The following is a 17,521-nucleotide window of genomic DNA, read 5'->3' as shown; positions in this document are numbered from 1 at the left end:
CCCTGACACTTGGGGACAGTTTCTCAGAATAGGGCAAAGCCACAGGGCTCTTGTATTATTGCTATGAACTGAATGTTTGCATCCCCCCAAATTTATATGTTGAAGCCCCATCTCCAACATGATGGCATTTAGAAATGGGGCCTTTCGGAGGTAATTAGGGTGGGACCCTCTTGTTGGGATTGATGTACTTATAAGATGAGGAAGAGATCTCTGTCTCTCTCTCTCTCTTGCTCTCTCTCTATACATACATATACCAGGCAGAGACCAGATGAGGGCATAGGGAGAAGTCAGCCCTCCGCCAGCCAGGGAGAGCTCTCACCAGACACCATGTCAGCCAGCACCTTGATCTTGGACTCCCAACTTCCAGAACTGTGAGCAATAAATCTCTGTTGTTTAAGCCACCCAGTCAGTGGTATTTCGTTATGGCACCTGAACAGACTAGAAGAATTATGGAACTTCTTAGCAGGAAGAGACACTGAGTAACATTTGGTTGAAACCTCACATTTTCCCCCTTTATTCATTTTAAAATATTAAGTATTTTTGAGACAGGCTTTGGGTAAACAATGATGCATAAAATAGAAATGGTCTCTAATCTTAGAGAAATTATCATTTACTGGGGCAGTGAAGTATTAAAGAGATAATTTTTAAAGAATTTAAAATTTGCAAGTAAGGCTATGAAGAAGTGTAATGAGTTTTGACAGCCTTTAATAGAAGGCCCTAATTTTGTCTGGGAGGTCAGTAATGATTTCGCTGAGAAACAGTCATTTAAGCTGAGCCTTGAAGGAAAAGTAGAACTTAGCCTGATGAAAAAGCAGGATGGGGAAACCAATCCAGAAGACTCAGGGGCTGAGTTGGGGCTAGCAGAAAACAGGTATTATGTCTGGCTCCAAGCACGGCACTTTTTCCCCTTGACAGCGCTGGCTGTGGTGTAGCCCTGCATTGGAATTGTGCGTGCACTCTGAAGATGGGGTTCCAGATGTGGGGGTAGCACACTGCATGAGTGAAGCAGGGTGGGCAAAGGCATGGAGGAGAGACAGCATCAGCATGTGTGGGAAGGAGCAGGTTGGCCTGAGACTTGGAGTGGGAGCTCTCTCAGGAGAGAGGTGAGTGAGTTGGAAGAGGAAGCTATGGGAGGGTGGAGGTGTGAGGACCTTAGCCAGAGGCTCAGGTTGGGATTGCAAGGTGAGATCAGCTATTATCTCAGCAGTCTGACCATTTATTCCAGGCTTGTTTTAGAAAGGGTTTTCGGTAACTTAGAAAGATACCTGCTGTACTTTTTTTGCTTTTTGATATGTATGCTAAGATCACAAAACCTTATGTTTTGATAGCCCCCCCCCCACCTTTAAGTCTAGCTTTGTTGCTTTATTCCTCCCCTTTTTTTCTTTTCTACTTGCTATTAGCACCTATGAGTATGTTAGATATGTCCAGTATAGTGCTAGGTGCTGGGGTTACAAAGACAATAAGAGATGGGAGCCCAGGACTGCAACACAGAAGGGATGTGTGTGCCAGGGAGGGGGCAGTTACTGCCAGGGTGTAAGCCAGGAGAGCTTTTCCAAAGACAGGGGCCATGTAGGTGGGTGCATAGACCAAAGAGGTGAGTCTTACCTAGCTCATAAAGCCTTTGTTACGTTTTGACAGCAGGTTGGAAGCTCTGTGAGGGATCAAGCTGTCTGAGGAGGGCCCAAGTGCTCAGGGATGTCTGGTTGGATGTTTGTACCACAGCACTAGTAAAAGGACTCCTGAGAATAGGAGAGCTGACAACCAAGTACAAGGATCAAACAAGTACAAGTACAGCCAAGTTGAGGATCCCAGCCCCTCTCATCCCTTGCTCATTGCAATTTCTGTTTCTCAAAGTTCTGTATAAAGTTAACTGATTTTGAGACTGTTGATTTAGAGCCTCTTCTGTTTGGTAAAACTTCAATGTTTAAAGAAAATAAATGAGGTTTTAGAATTAAATTTGGAACCTTTATTTCTCTGGTGCCTTAAAGTCTCATGAGGGACTTTCATTCATATAGCATGATCTCTGATTAAGAGGAATTGGTGGGAGTCTGGTTCCAGTCAAGATGGCAGCATAGGTAAACACGGCTTGCCTCCTCACACAACAACATCAAAATTACAACTGAAATATAAAACAACCATTGCTCAGAACTGTCAGAAACTGAATTGATTGAAAGCCTGACAACTATAGAATTAAACCACCATCCACCCAGACTGGTAGGAGGGGCAGAGATGCAGAATGGGCTGGTCCTATATCCATGTGTGGTAGATGAAAATTCGGGAGGGATATGGGAGTGAAGAGTCCTAGCCCCACATCAGGCCCCTAAACCAGGGTCCAGTGCTAGGAAGATAAGTCCCCATAACTTCTGGCTGCAAAAACCAGCAGTGATTGAATTGGTGGAAGAAACTTCTGAAGTCTCAAGCAGTTCCCCTTAAAATACCCACACATGGATTCACCTACTCAGATTCACTCCCTCTGAGCTCTAGTACCAGGCAGCTTGAAAGGCACCAGTGGCAAACATGGAGGAAGTGAAGTGTCTGGCATCAAGGCAGGAGCTGGGGTGGAGGGGGACAGCTTTCTCTCAGACAGAAAGGTAGGAAAAGGCCATTGTCCTTTTCTGAACCTTCCCCCCACAGAGCCACAGAGCCACAGAGCCACAGAGCCACAGAGCCAGCAGGCGGGTGCCATAACTGAGACTCCATCTACCTAGCTAACACTGTTGCCCTGCCCTAGAGATCCCCTGAGACTCTATCCTACTTAACTTATGTGCCCACCCAAACCATTAATTGTGACTTTTCCATATGAATGACTGATTTTGCCTCATGCTTCACAACTTCCTAAATCCTCTCAAACAAGCAACAGCTGGCCTCAATTAGTCCCTAATCCCCATGTCTCTTGCTAAGTGGCCCCAGGCCCAGCACTAGCAGCAGCCAGTCTAGATTCACAGCTTGGCTTTGCTGGGAATCTCCAAGTGCAATGCAAGCAGCAGCCATCTCAGATTGCTTTATAGCTCATTCAGGGTGGTGCCGGGCAGAACACAGGTTGGGGCTGACCTTGGCCTGCACCACCTGGGAAAACCCAGGGCCAGCATAGCTAGTGGACAGCTACAGATCATGTTGGAGCATCACAACTGTGCCCCTGCACAGATGATCCTCCATAGAGGGCAGAGGTTGGTGGTCAGTGATCACAGCTGGTCCTTGTAGCTGACTAGTCTGGGTAAACCCCTCCCATTGACCTGCCAACAGCAATCAAGGCTCAACTACAAGAGGAGGATGTACTCAGTCCACATAAAGGATGCTCCTCAAATACCAAGCTGAGGTGATAGGGGAGGCTGTGCAGGGGCAGGGTGGTGGTGGGCCCTACAGGACACCTATTACATTAGGCCACAATACCAAGATAAGGAGTCATAGTGGCTCTACCTATACATAGAAACAAACACAGGGAGGCTACCAAAATGAGGCGACAAAGAAACATGGCCAAAATGAAAGAACAGATCAAAATTCCAGTAAAAGAGCTAAATGAAATGGAGATAAGCAATCTGTCAGATGCAAGGTTCAAAACACTGGTTATAAGGATGCTCAAGAAACTCACTGGGTACTTCAACAGCATAAAAAAACAACCCAGGCAGAAATGAAGGTTACATTAAGTGAAATAAAGAAAAATATACAGGGAACCAATATGGAGAGGATGAAGCAAAGAATCAAATCAATAATTTGGAACATAAAGAAGAAATAATGGGGGATTGCTGGGGGGGGTGCTGGGTGGAGGGGAGCAAAGGGGAAAAAATTGGAAGTATTGTAACAATATAATCAATAAAATATACTTAAAAATAAAATAAAATTTAAAAAAAGAAGAAATAAGCATTCAATCACAACAGCAAGGAAAAAAAAAAAGAGGGGGGACAGGCTAAGGAGCCTCTGGGACATCTTCAAATGCACCAACATCCAAATCATAGGGATGCCAGAAGGAGAAGAGAAAGCAAGAAATTGAAAACTTATTTTAAAAAATAATGAAAGAAAAATTCTCTAATATGGTGAAGGAAATAGACATACAAATACAGGAAGCACAGAGAGTCCCAAGCAAGATGAACCCAAAGAGGACCACACCAGACACATCATAATTAAAATGCCAAAGGTTAAAGATAAAGAGGGATTCTTAAAAGCTGCCAAAGAAAAGTAGTTAGTTACCTACAAAGGAGTCCCCATAAGACTTGCCAGCTGATCTCTTAAAAGAAACTTTGAAGGCTAGATGGGACTAGCAAGAAATATTCAAAGTCATGAAAAGCAGGGATCTACAGCCAAGATTGCTCTAGCCAGCAAAGCTATCATTTAGAATCAAAGGGCAGGTAAAGAGCTTCCCAGATATGAAAAATCTAAAGGAGTTCATCATCACTAAACCATTATTACATGAAATGTTAAAGGGACTTATTTAAGAAAAAGAAGATCAAAACTATGAACAACAAAATGGTAATAAATACATGTCTATCCACAATTGAATCTAAAAAACAAAGTAAGCGAACAAGAGGAACAGAAACAGAATCATGTTTACAGAGATTGTTTTGATGGTTGCCAAATTGGAGGGGGTGTAGGGGAATGGATGAAGAGGTGAGGCGATTAAGAAGTACAAATAGGTAGTTACTGAAAAGCCATGGGAATGGAAAGGACAGTATAGGCAATGGAGCAGCCAAATAGCTATGCATGACCCATGGACATGAACATGGTGTGGTGATGGCCTGAGGGAGTCAGTGGTGCTGGGTGTAGGGGGGGAAAGGGGGAAAAGTCAGGACAACTGTAATAGCATAATCAATAAAATATAATTTTAAAATAATTTTAAAAAATTTAAAAATGAGGTATTGGTGCTTTTTTTTTAAAGAATATATTTTATTTTTAGAGAGAGGGGAAGGGAGGAAGAAAGAGAGGGAGAAAAACATTGATCAGTTGAACCCACAACCCAGGCATGTGCCCTGATCAGGAATTTTGCTTTCTGGGATGACATCCAACCAACTGATCCATACCACCCTTCAGGGAGTTGGTAGTTTCTTAAAAGAAACGTGGACTGGCTCTGCCCACCCAGGTTCTCCTGTCAGGGAGAGGAATCCCTGCTGGTCCCTGGTGAGTACCACAAGCACATGGCTTTGCCTGGCAAATGCAGGGAGACTGGGGTGCAGGAATTGTTTACTCTTTTTGTTTAGCCTGGGGTAGGGCTTTAAGGGGCAGCCCTACCCTGGGGACATCTCGTTTCGTGTCCAGGTCATGCAGCCCCATTGCTTCATTCTCACCACTGTTTCTTCCTCTGTGCTCTCCTCCATCCTGGCCACAGACTCACTTCTTCTCCGTGGGGCCTCTCACAGGCTCTTTCAGCTCCCTGTCCATTTCCACTTTGCCCAGTTAGGGACTTGACTTTCTTGGTGGCTTCCTTTTCAAATTACTAACTCAACATATTTTCCTCAAATGAACAATTTTTTTTGAAGTAGGTAATTACCTCCCCTTCCCATGATTGTTGTTTTGCAAGATTTCTTTTTCCACTACATTTGCTTAATATGGAGGTTTGTTTGTTTTATAGGAGTCCTTTCTAACAGCAGGGTTGGGGACTAGGATGACACTGGCTTCTAGACAAGCTGGTCTGTCAAGCTCTCCAGGCTGTGATTGTTTAGCTGCCATTATGGTAGGGCCTCTGTGATAGAGTCAGTTTAAAGCAAGGTTGTATTCCTTATAATCAGTTCCATCAAGGAATGCACTGAGGGTTTTGGAAAGAGAAACTAAATTCTTTAAAACAGAGAGGAGAGGACAAGAGAAGGGGATAAAAAAACCCTAAACAATTCAGTTATACTAATAGCCCCCATATTATTGTGGCAAAATTACTTATAAATAAAAGCCAAAATGGAAAAACAAGCTTTGTTTGGTAGGTGTACTCTCTGTTCTCTGTTCCTTGTCTTGTTTTTCTGCTCTAAAGTATAGCTCTGTGTTGAAGTAGGGATGTAACTGCTATGAATATTGATGGCAGCAAAAGCCTTTTTTCCCCCATCTGGCCTAGTAAATAAAGCAGAAAGGATAAAAAGGAAAGTGGAATTATAAAACCAATGTGCTGTTTTCAGCTTATCTTGTTCCCTTAGAACTCTACATCTCCAAAACACGTCGATGATCTACATTGGGTGATCAGGGTCTAATTTTGGTACAGTGGATTGATCTTTTCAGGGATTAAAGCAACAGAATTGCTCTTCCTTTTGGCTCTCAAAGTTAACATCACTGCCTCATTGAAGCCCTCCTGGATCTCTCCTCCCTACCCAATAGCAAAGTGGGCCCTTGTTCCACAGAACATCCATAATAGTGGATGCCTCTCTTGTGGCAGCACCCCACTCAGGAATATGGCAGTGAACAGGAAGAGGAGCCCTTGCTCGTGTGAGGCCACAGGGAATGTGGAGAGTAAACAGAGTCCCTGGAGGTCTGTGTGTTGCAGGGAGGGAGCCTGCTCCTCTGGGAGCATTTTACAAACTGCTGACCCTAATCTGGAGTGGGAGGGAGTGAGGTCATGGTCAAGGAAGGTCTTCATAGCCTGGCGGAGGGGTTGGGGTGCACGGGACGAGCCAGCCCCAGGACAGGACCCGCTTGTTGGAAGGTCTGGAGGAAGCAAGGGTATGGAACTTGCAAAGGAGCTAGACTTAACATCTTTTTAAAATTATAGTATAATTGCCATACAATATTATGTTAGTTTAGATGTACAACATAGTGGTTTAACATTTATATACTTTTATGATGTGATCACCAAAGTAAGTCTAGTAACCATCTGTCACTTTGCAAAGTTACTATATTATTGACTATACTCCCTCTGCTGTATATTACATCCCTGTGGCTCATTTCTGCTATAGCTGGAAGCTTGTACCTCTTACTCGCCTCCCCCGTTTTGACCCATCCCCTACCTCCCTCCTCATCAGTTTGTTCTCTGTTTCTATGAGTCCTTTTTTTTTTTTTTTTTTTAGTTTTTTAAGATTCTACATGTGAGTAAAATCATATGACATTTGTTTTTCTCTGATTTATTTCATTTAGCTTAATACTCGCTAGGTCCATCTGTGTTTTTGCAAATGGCAAGATTTTATTCTGTTTTTATTGCTGAGTAATATTCCACTGTATGTACGTATACCAGCTCTTCTTTACCCACTCATCTATCAATGGACACCTAGGTTGCTTCTATATCTTGCCTATTCAAAAACAATGCTGCAATGAATATAGGCGTGTGTATCAAGCTAGGCTTTTAAACTTGAAAACACACTGACTCTGGCTAACTCACAGCACAAAAGAGTTCATTAGACTGCTATGATGATGTGCAGAAGATCAGCGGGTACTCTGGAGGACAGGTTAGGAGTGACAGGGACCCAGGAAGAAAGAACTGAGGAACTGGCTTTCTGACATGACCAATAGGGAGTTGAGAATGGGGTGAAGGCTGATCCCAGGGGTTGGACAGTTCCCCTGGTGGAGAAGAGGAAGGATGCTATCACAGGACCTGTGGAAGGTCAGCTGGGGACTAGAATTGGCCAGCAACAGTGGCCTAGCATTCTGGTGGCATATGGCTCGAGCCCAGGATGGCTTAGGCAAAATAGCAGTCACATATAACAAAGAAAAATCCTTGCTGGGGAGGGGTGGGTTAACCCTTTGGCCCTATCAGAGGGCTGAAGATGCAGGCTTGCTCTTTGGCACTTACCTCTCTTGGGACTTGATCTGTGTGCATGTGAGAAACCTGCACCGCCCCCCCTCCCCCGCCCCATCAGACTAAGCCTTTTGTGGATGGGGGCCAAACTGGAGATGGTTTTCTAACCCTGGCTCCTGATATGGGCCCACCATGAAGAAGAGGTGCTCACTAAGTCTCTGCTGGGACAAATTTACATGAGCTCTTGCACTAGGCATCCTAATAACTGATGATTTTTCATTTAGTTGTCATTGGGTTGGCCAAAAATTTGTTGTTGTTTTTTTCTCATAAGGTGACTCCAGTACTGCTTAGTGGTCTTTAACTTCATTTGAAACAATTTTGTTAGATTATATTGTGACAGCTGTCATATCACGGTACATTTTTAAAAAATTATCAAAATTGGTGAACTTTTGTGTAGCCATTTTAATATTGAAGGTGGAAGAAAATATGCCACATTTTAGCATATTATGCTTTATTATTTCAAGAAAGGTAAAAATGCAAGTGAAACACAGAAAAAAATATTTGGGCAGGGTATGGAGAAGGTGCTATGACTGATTGAACATATCAAAAGTGGTTTGTGAAGTTTTGTGCTGGAGGTTTCTCACTGGATGATGCTCCAGGGTTGGGCAGATGAGTTGAAGTTGATAGCGATCAAATCGAAGCATTAATTGAGAACAATCGTCCTTATACCCCATGGGAGGTAGCTGGCATACTCAAAATGTCCAAATCAATGAAGTTATTGGTAAAAATGAAAAATATGTCTTTTATGAAAAAAACTAAACAGACTTTCTAGCCAACCGGTATTTAAGTAGCTTCTTACCAGGAAATGCCTCTTGTAAAATTAATCACACACATCCCAGTTGGTTCATATTTTTGTTAAAACTGGAGCTGTTTAAAGAAAACCTTTATATAAGAGGAAAGAGTCAAAGTTTCTAGATTGCTGAATATGTTTTCTATACATATGGGGTTGCAGGAGTTGGGACTGGAAAGGTTCTAAGAGCCACGCAGCCTGAGGGCAGCATCTCAGAGGTCTGTGGCAACCACATTGGAATGACTGCTTGGGCTGTTAGAAGAGAAGGTTGAGCCTGGCCTGGGACATATGTGGTGACCACTCAGCACTGTCATCCAAGAGGTGGCATGCCAATAAGCAGACAGTTCAGCCCCTTAACGGTACAGATGACAAAACTTAGGTCCAGAGGAGAGGACAGGCTTTGCCAGGGTCACCTTGCTGCTCAGTGACAAAGCTGACCCTGACTTAGAAGTCAGACATTAGCCAAGAGCAAGAGAGGGTCAAAACACACACATCCTCCTCTCTTCCAGAGGACATTCTGTTCAAAGCTGCCGTTGCGATCTTTGTTGCACCCTTGTGCTTTTTTGGGCCTGATTTGGCAACCTCAGGAGGAAAACATGCTGTGTTTTGCAAATGTGTGCAAATAGCAAACATGCCCGTTATGTCCTGGCAGGCTCATTGCACATGCATCAGGGCAGGTGGCAAAATGCAGTCATGCAGCCCCAAGTGGAAAGTGTCTTCCACTTAGTTGCTTATGAGAAATTCAATGTTAGAATTAAAATGCCTTCCCAGCCCAGGTACAGTATTAATTGTTCCATTTCTCATAGTGAAATTTTGCTTGGAGAAAAATGCTTGGATATGAGCTATTCATTCTAATACCTATTAAAAAATCTTTTCTTCTTTTTCTGCCCTCTCCCTTTGCTTCTCTTCACAGGAAAAAGTAGAATATGCCTTCCTGATTATTTTTACAGTTGAGACATTTTTGAAGATTATAGCATATGGATTATTGCTGCATCCTAATGCTTATGTTAGGAATGGATGGAATTTACTGGATTTTGTTATAGTAATAGTAGGGTAAGTTCCTTTTATTTTTGGGAAATGTTTGTTTGGAGGGGAGGTCGGGAATAACAGAAAAACAGTGTCTTTTGATGAAATATGATTATTCCTCTATGCCAGTGATTGCAGCCAGAACCTGCCAAGATTTCTTTAAAGACTGGAGATACTGCTGTTGATCTCTGGGCAGAACTGGTTTGAAATTCTCTCATGGTTTTTACTCCCATTTTCAGTAATGGTTGTAGAAGGGAGTCTAAGCTTCTAATGTGAGTGCGTTCATCTTATAAGGCCTTTAGAGTCCACATACAGGCCTGCCTTGCTGGTGATTTGAGTTAAATGTGTAGAGCTCTTATATTTAGCACCCTGTTAAGTTAAAGAAAACCCAAAACAGTAAAAAAGTAATAAATTCTTTTCGTGGTGAGGTACTCTGCTGTTTAACATCCCTTGAAAAAAGCTATTAATTCTGCTAATTTGTGGGAAAAAACTTTGGCATGCTACTATCCCATTTTAAATAACAAAACAAGTGTCTGAATAATATCAGGTATCTGGCATGAAGTGAAATAAGCCAGAAAATGCAGAGAAGCAGGTGTTATCCTGAAATCCTGTCACAGGAAGAAGACACCAACAGTTTTAGTTTAAGGAGAATGTTAAAATGAAAAACAGCGGCCCGTGTTATTCTGGTCCCTCCACACCTGGAAATGTTGCCAGCAAGAGAAAAATGAATCAGTGTCAAAGGAATGCTGGGCCTTTGGACCAGATACCCACATAGAAAAATAAAGTAATCCCAATCGCTGAGTCTTAGTTACCCAGCTATAAAGCGGGCTGCTCCTCAAATCACATTTGGTCCTGTAGAGAGAGATTGTTAAATGGCCTCTCTGGTTTCATCTCCATGACTTTGTTCAACTACCTTTTATAGTTGAGCAATGTAGTTTTTCTTTTGGTTTATTCTTTTATCATGAATCCTTTGGCTTTTTATGGGAGACTAATGTAGCTGGATATTGGGAGAGTGGGATAAGTTTTAAGCCTGTCATTTCACTGAGGAGGTTAAAATGGGATCCAAAATGGTGACCCAGTGGGATAATTAGACTTATGGGGAAAAAATTTAGCTTTTGCAAAAACCACCATAGTACATTGGCATTTAAGGTGTTTCACCAAATGTAGTATAACTAAAATGAACTGATTGTAGATATGTACCATACCTTCCTGTATTTGGTGAACTCTAACAGGAATGGCTAGCATGAGCCTTGTAGGTCTCTTGATTCTGCAATAATCTTCTTGTGCCTCTCCAGACCCTGGACTTTTTGTTCAGCTAGAAGATGGAGATGCTTAGCTTTATATCTTTTGTTCCTACCCTACAGTCTACCTTGGCTTTCTGCCTGGAGACATTTTTCAGATTGTAGTACAGCACGGAGAGGGAACCAAGCACAGTGTGGTGGGCTCGTTAAGTTGAGACAGAAACAAGAGTTCAGAGAGGCTGAGGTGGCTTAAATTTGAGAGGCATAGTATGGAAGGGGAGGGAGCTATTCAGAAAAGGAGCTCTATAAATATTCCTTGGGGTCCTCTTGAGTTTTGGCTGAAGAATAAGCTATAATTACATAAGATGAGATTCTGTGAGGCCAAAGAACACTATTAGGGAACACTAAAAGGAGTGGGAAGATGTCATTGAATACCCTGGGATATCAGTAAAGACTCCAGAGGAACATTAGTATTGGGGATAAACTAGCTCTAGGGCAGGGGTTGACAAACTATGGCAACAGGCCAAATCCAGATTGTCACTGATTTTCATAAATAAATTTTTATTGTAACATAGTCACATATTTGTTTACAGAGTTGAGTAGTTTAGGTCTACAAAGCATAAAATATGGGGTGGGACAAAAATTGGTTTAGAGTTGTGAGTATGTGAAACAGAATTTATTTAATGTTGTATTATTTATTAATATATTATTTTCATACAAACAACTGTAAACTGACTTTTACCCCATCCCATATTTGCTGTTTGGCCCTTTATTAAATGAATTTGCCAACCTCTGCTCTAGAGTAAGGACTACCCAAAATCCTTATTAATAATGTATAGAAAGGAGCCTGAGAAGGAGCAAACTGATACGCAAGTAACTTAACTGCCTGACAACACAAAACTCCACACTCTTTAAAGGAAGACAACAAAACCCAGACATTTAACAATGTGTCCAGCATCTAGTAAAATATCACTAGACATATGAAGAAATGTGACCCATACCAGGAGGAAATCCTGTCAATAGAAACAGACCTAGAAATGACAGAGATGATGGAATTAGTAAAGAATTATTTTACAGAACTTTAAAAACAGCTATTATAAATATGTTTATGGATTTAAAGGTATGTATGACTACAATGATGAAAAATGGGACAGTATAAAGACCTGACAAATATCTGGAATAAAAATTCTCTGGATCGGTTTAACAGCAGATTAGACACAATAGAAGAAAAAAACCAAGGAACTTGAAGACATTGAAGTACACAAAGAGTAATGCTGGATAAAAAAAAGAAAACCACTATTGTGGCCTGTGATACAATATCAAATGCTCCAGTATGTATATTTGAGATCCCAGAAGAGAGGAGATAGAGGGGAGACAGCAAAAAATACTTGAATAAATTACTCCAAATTTTCTAAATGTGATGAAAAATATGAACTTAAAAATCCAAGAAGCTCAGTAAAGCCCAAGCAAAATAAACATGAAGAAAGTTACATCAAAGCACATTATAATCATAATTGAATTGCTTAAAGCCAAAGATAAAGAGAAAATCTTAGAAGAAGTCAGAGAAAATATGTTACAGGCGTTTTGTCAGCAACTATGGAAGCAGGAAGACACTAGAGAGACATCTTTAAAGTACTAGGGAACCTAAAATTCTTATTCATGAAGATATCTTTCAAAATTGAAGTAAAAAAAAAAACCCAGACAAACTTTTTCAGATGAACTAAAGCTGAGAATTCATCACCAGTAGATCTGCATCTCAGCAAAAGTTAAAGGAATTTATTTACATTGAAGGAAAATGATACCAGGTAGAAATGTGTTTCCCAGACAAGGTAGAGCTAAAGGAGGTCATCATCACCATGCCATTATTATATGAAATGTTAAAGGGACTTATTTAAGAAAAACAAAATCAAAACTATGAACATTAAAATTACAACAAACTCATGACTATCAACAGCTGAATCTTAAAAAATAAAAACCAAACCCAACTAAGCAAACCAGAATAGAAACAGAATCACAGGTATGGGGAACATTTGGAGGGTTATCAGCTGGGAGGAGGCAGGGGGGGAAATGGGGAAATGGTGCAAAGATTAAGAAGCATAAATGGTTGGTACAAAATAGGCAGGAGGAAGTTAAGAATAATATAGGAAAGGGTGAAGACAAAGAACTTACATGCACGACCCATGGACATGAACTAAGAGGGGTGGGATTGCTGAAGGGAAGTGGGGTACTGGGCAGAGTGGAGTAAAGGGGAAAAAAATTGGGACAACTGTAACAGCATAATCAATAAAATATACTTAAAAACAAACAAACAAAAAGAAATGTGGATCTGCACAAAAGGAATAAAGAGGGCCAGGAAGGGTAAATACCTAGGAAAAAATTAAAACATTTTTCTCATTTTAAAATCTCTTTAAAAATTAATTGATTAAATAATGTATTGTGGAGTTTATAGCTTTTATGAAAGTAAAATACATGACAACAATAGTACCAAGGACAGGAACAAGGAAAAAGCCATGTACTACTGCAAAGTGCTTGTATGGTAGGTGAAGTGATGAAATATTATTTGAAGGTAAACTGTGATAAGTTAAAAATATGCATTGTAAATCCTGGAGCATGGGCTGGCAAATTTCAGTCCATAGACTAAATCTGGTTTACTGCCTCCCCCACCCCACATTGATGAAGTATTTTGCTGTTTGCTTTAGTAGATAAAATTTTATTAGGAGACAGTCACACTCACTCATGTATATGGCTATTTGGTGGTAAGATGGCAAAATTGAGTAGTTAGGACAGAGACTCTATGGCCTGCAAATCCTTCAGTGGTTACTCTCTGGCACTTCAGAGAAGTTGTGGGTTTTTTTTTTAAAGTATATTTTATTGATTATGTTGTTACAGTAGTCCCAATTTCTTTTCCCTTTTCTCCCCTCTCCTCAGTAACCCCCTTCTCTCCAGCAACCCCACCTTCCTTAGTTCATGTCCATGGGTCAAGGATATAAGTTCTTTGGCTTCACCCTTCCCTATATTACTCTTAACTTCCCCCTGTCTATTTTGTACCAACCAATTATGCTATTCATTTTTTCCCCCTGACATTTGCTCTAGAAGAGCCACTAGAAGAGTGAAGAGGTGTAGGTAATAGGCCTATACTGAAGGAGATTAAATGGATTTCTTTTCAAAAGCTCAATCCAAAAAAGGCAGAGAAGAAGGAAAAAGGAACAATGGACAGAACAATAGAAAAGAAAGAGCAAAATGATAGATTGAAACTCAGATTTATAAACCCTTATTATAATCTAGAGTTTTTCTGATTTTATATGTAAAAGTCTCCACTCTATAGTATATATAAAAACTACTTAAATATAAGGACACAAACAATTTGAAAGTAAAAGGACAGAAAAATACATACCATGCAAAAACTAATCAAAAGAAAGCTCAAGTGGTTATATTAATATCCAACAAAGTAGACTTCAGAACAAGGAGTATTATCAAGGATAAAGAGAGACACCTCATAATAATAAAGTTATTTAATAAAGAAAATATAATAATCATATATATATATATATATATATATATATATATATATATATATATGCCTAATAACAGAGCTTCAAAATACACAAAGCCAAAACTGACAAAACCAAAAAGAGGAATAGGCAAATCTACAATTGTAGTTGTACATTTTAACACTCTTGAATGTTGATAGAACATGTGGACAGGAAATTACTAAGGATACAGGGAGATTTGGATAGTATCATCAACCATCCTGATTTAACTGACATTCTTAGAAGATTCCACCAACAAGAGCAGAATACACATTCTTTTCACAGGCATGTGGAGTATTAACTGGAGAGACATATTCAGGGTCATAAAAGAGTGAATTTTAAAAGATGAAAATCAAACAGAGTTGTGCTTTCTGAATGAATTTAGCAATATTTCTGGGTAAAGGGTCAGTATGAAAAAGCCTGTGAATTTCTATGTAATAGTCATGAATCACTGGGAAATGAAAATTTAAAGACTACTATAGCATTAAAAAACATGAAATATTTAGGGATAGTACACTGAAAATGACCAAACCTTTGTGAGAAAAAGCAAAGAAGACCTAAATAAATGGAATGATGTACAATGTCATGGATTAGAAGACTCAATATTGTTAGGATATCAGTTCTTCTCAAATTAATCTGTAGGTTGAATTTTAATCTAAATCCCAGCAAGATTGTTGTAGAGATTGCCAAATCTATTTGAAAATTTAAATGAAAATTAGGCTCTAGATTAGCTAAAGAAGTATTTAACAACAAAGCTAGAACCTGGTTGGAAGGCTTGCTATAAAACTATAGTAAATAGTCAAGACAGTGTGATGTTGGCATAAGGACATAAAAGAACAATGGAACGGAATAGGGAGTCTAGAAATAGACCGATAAAATTAATTTTAGACAAAGGTTCCTTGATAATTCAGTGGTTTGAGGAAACTGTTTTCAATAAATGGTGCCAGAACAACTATTTACCTATATAAAAAAGAAGACTTTATTCTTACTTCATACAGATACTGCCTTAATATGATAGATCTCAGGCCTATATGTGAAATCTAAAACTATAACATTTTTAGTAGAAAATCTTTATGACATTGGGGTAGGCAGAGATTTCTTAGGATACAAAGCATTAATCATACAAAAAGTAATTGAAATTTTGGACCTTATCAAAATTTAAGACTTTTATTCAAAAGCCTGTGTGAAGAAAATGAAAAAGTAATGCACTGCTTAGGAAAAAATTTCAAAGTACAAATATATAATTAAGGATTTGTATTGAGAATATGTAAAGAACTCTTACAACTCAATAGTAATAAGACAACCCAGTACATAAATGAGCAAAAGATTTGAACAGATCTTCACAAAAGAAGATATTTAAATGGTCACCAAACATTTTAAAAGATGTTCATCATTAGTAATTAGAAAAATGCAAATTAAAACCACAAGGACAGCAGTTACATACCTACTAGTATTACTGAATGTGAAATGATGGACAATACCAAATGTTAACCAAGATATGGAGCAACTGGAGCTCTCTTACACTGCTTGTAGAAATGGAAAATGGTACAATCGTTTTGGAAAAGTTTGCCAATTTCTTACAATATTAATGAATCATACAGTAACTATATGACCATATTACCAGTATTACTAGTAGGTCCTTATCCAAGACAAGGGAAAATAAATGGTCTCAAAGAGACTTTATTTCATGATAGAAAAAAGGTGGAAACAATCCAAATATCTCTCAACAGGTGAATGAATATCTCACTGTGTTATATTCATACAATGGAATATCACCCAACAATAAAAATAACTGCTGACAAATGTAACAACTTGGATGACTCTCAAAAACATGGTGAGCAAAAGAAGATACAAAAGAGAACAAGCTGTATGGTTCTGTTTAAGAGTCAGGAAAAGAGAAGAAAAACCCCAAGTAATGATAATCAGCCCATCAGTGGCTGCCCAAGGCGCTGCTTAGAGGGAGGAAGATTGCAACAGGGCGTGAGGAAACTGTCAGAGACACTGGATATCTTGACTGTGGTGTTCATTACTTGGGCATATATGTTTGTCAAAACATATAATTGTACACTTTAAGTGGGTGTATTTTATTATAAATTAACAGCAATAACATTGTTTATGAAAAAGTAAAAAAATCGAGGAGACTAAAGTGGAACTGGATTTATTGATTTTTTTCTCATTAAATATGAAGAACTTTAAAGTATCATTCTTCCAAAATAGGCATTGAATTGTAGTCAAAGAGTGGAAGAGAAATTTAGAAGAGTGAAAAATTAAATGATGTCTTCATTTGAATCTAATTCTTACTCCCTAAAGTTTCCCACTGCAGTCTGTATCTCACTCCAATGGATTTTCCGTTCCAAGGCAGCCGCGACCTGCTTTTGTCATTCCTAATAACAGAGACATTAAGAAAGTAATTGATATGTCTGAAATGTTAACTGTTAATATTGTGACCACAGGAGGATGCAATGGGTCTACCAGAGTTGATATTATTCCCTGTCTAGGAAAGTTTAACCTGAGCCAACTTTTATTCCCTACCTTTAATTTTTCAATAAACATATTTCTAGTATTCAGACTTTTCACTTAAGCTTTGTGAATAAGGATGTGCAGTACTCATTCTGATGCTTCTGGCTTGAGCCAGGTTAGGTAGCTCCTTGCTTTTTTTCTACTGTCTTGGGGTAAACTTTTAATAAGAATCTAGGATCAAATGCTGTCTCCTCATGTTCTCAGCTCGTTAGGCAGATAGTACTTTTTTTTTGGTTGTAGGTGGAGGTGAAGGGAATGGAATCGCAGAATATTAGAATGGGAAGGGGGTGGAGCTCTGGATCATTTAATCCAGTTTTCTCATTTTACAGAGGAAACTGAAGCCCAGGTAAAGGGAGGGACTTCTTTAATGCCTCCTAGCTCTTAGGAATGGAAGCCTGCCTGACCCCTTCCACTACTGGCTGTCTGGAAACAGCAGCCAGCTTCCCTCTCTGACTCAGGCTCCTCTGTGATGGGAAAGATACATTATTCATCTGTTTTCAAGGACACTAATGAAGAATTGGGGATAAAGGACCATAAAATGTACATTGCAAAATACTGGTACTTGAAAGCGATCTTAAGTCACCATCTGCATAAACTGCTTTCCTAACCCTTTGGGATGAAAATTCCTGTGGCTGCCACATTTCAGAAAAGTTTGAGGTTTTCTTTCTTCCCCTTTCTTTGTTTTTGTGAAGCTATGAACTCATTTTGGGGGGAG

General features: G+C 39.6%; 1 protein-coding gene across 6 annotated transcripts in view; it reads left to right on the top strand.

Moving 5' to 3' along the window:
- The window catches only part of CACNA1D (calcium voltage-gated channel subunit alpha1 D), a 334,585-nt gene that overhangs the window by 171,048 nt on the left and 146,016 nt on the right, over positions 1-17,521 (top strand). For all 6 annotated transcript variants that reach the window (XM_090284014.1, XM_090284017.1, XM_090284013.1 and 3 more), the window contains exon 4: positions 9,403-9,542. In XM_090284014.1, the coding sequence (XP_090140140.1) occupies positions 9,403-9,542 (140 nt within the window). The remainder of the gene's footprint in view (positions 1-9,402; positions 9,543-17,521) is intronic.

This window comes from Furipterus horrens, unplaced genomic scaffold, assembly GCF_987537825.1.
Source record: "Furipterus horrens unplaced genomic scaffold, mFurHor1.1.pri manual_scaffold_7, whole genome shotgun sequence".
NCBI lineage: Eukaryota > Metazoa > Chordata > Mammalia > Chiroptera > Furipteridae > Furipterus > Furipterus horrens.
This window is presented reverse-complemented; position numbering and strand designations above follow the sequence as displayed.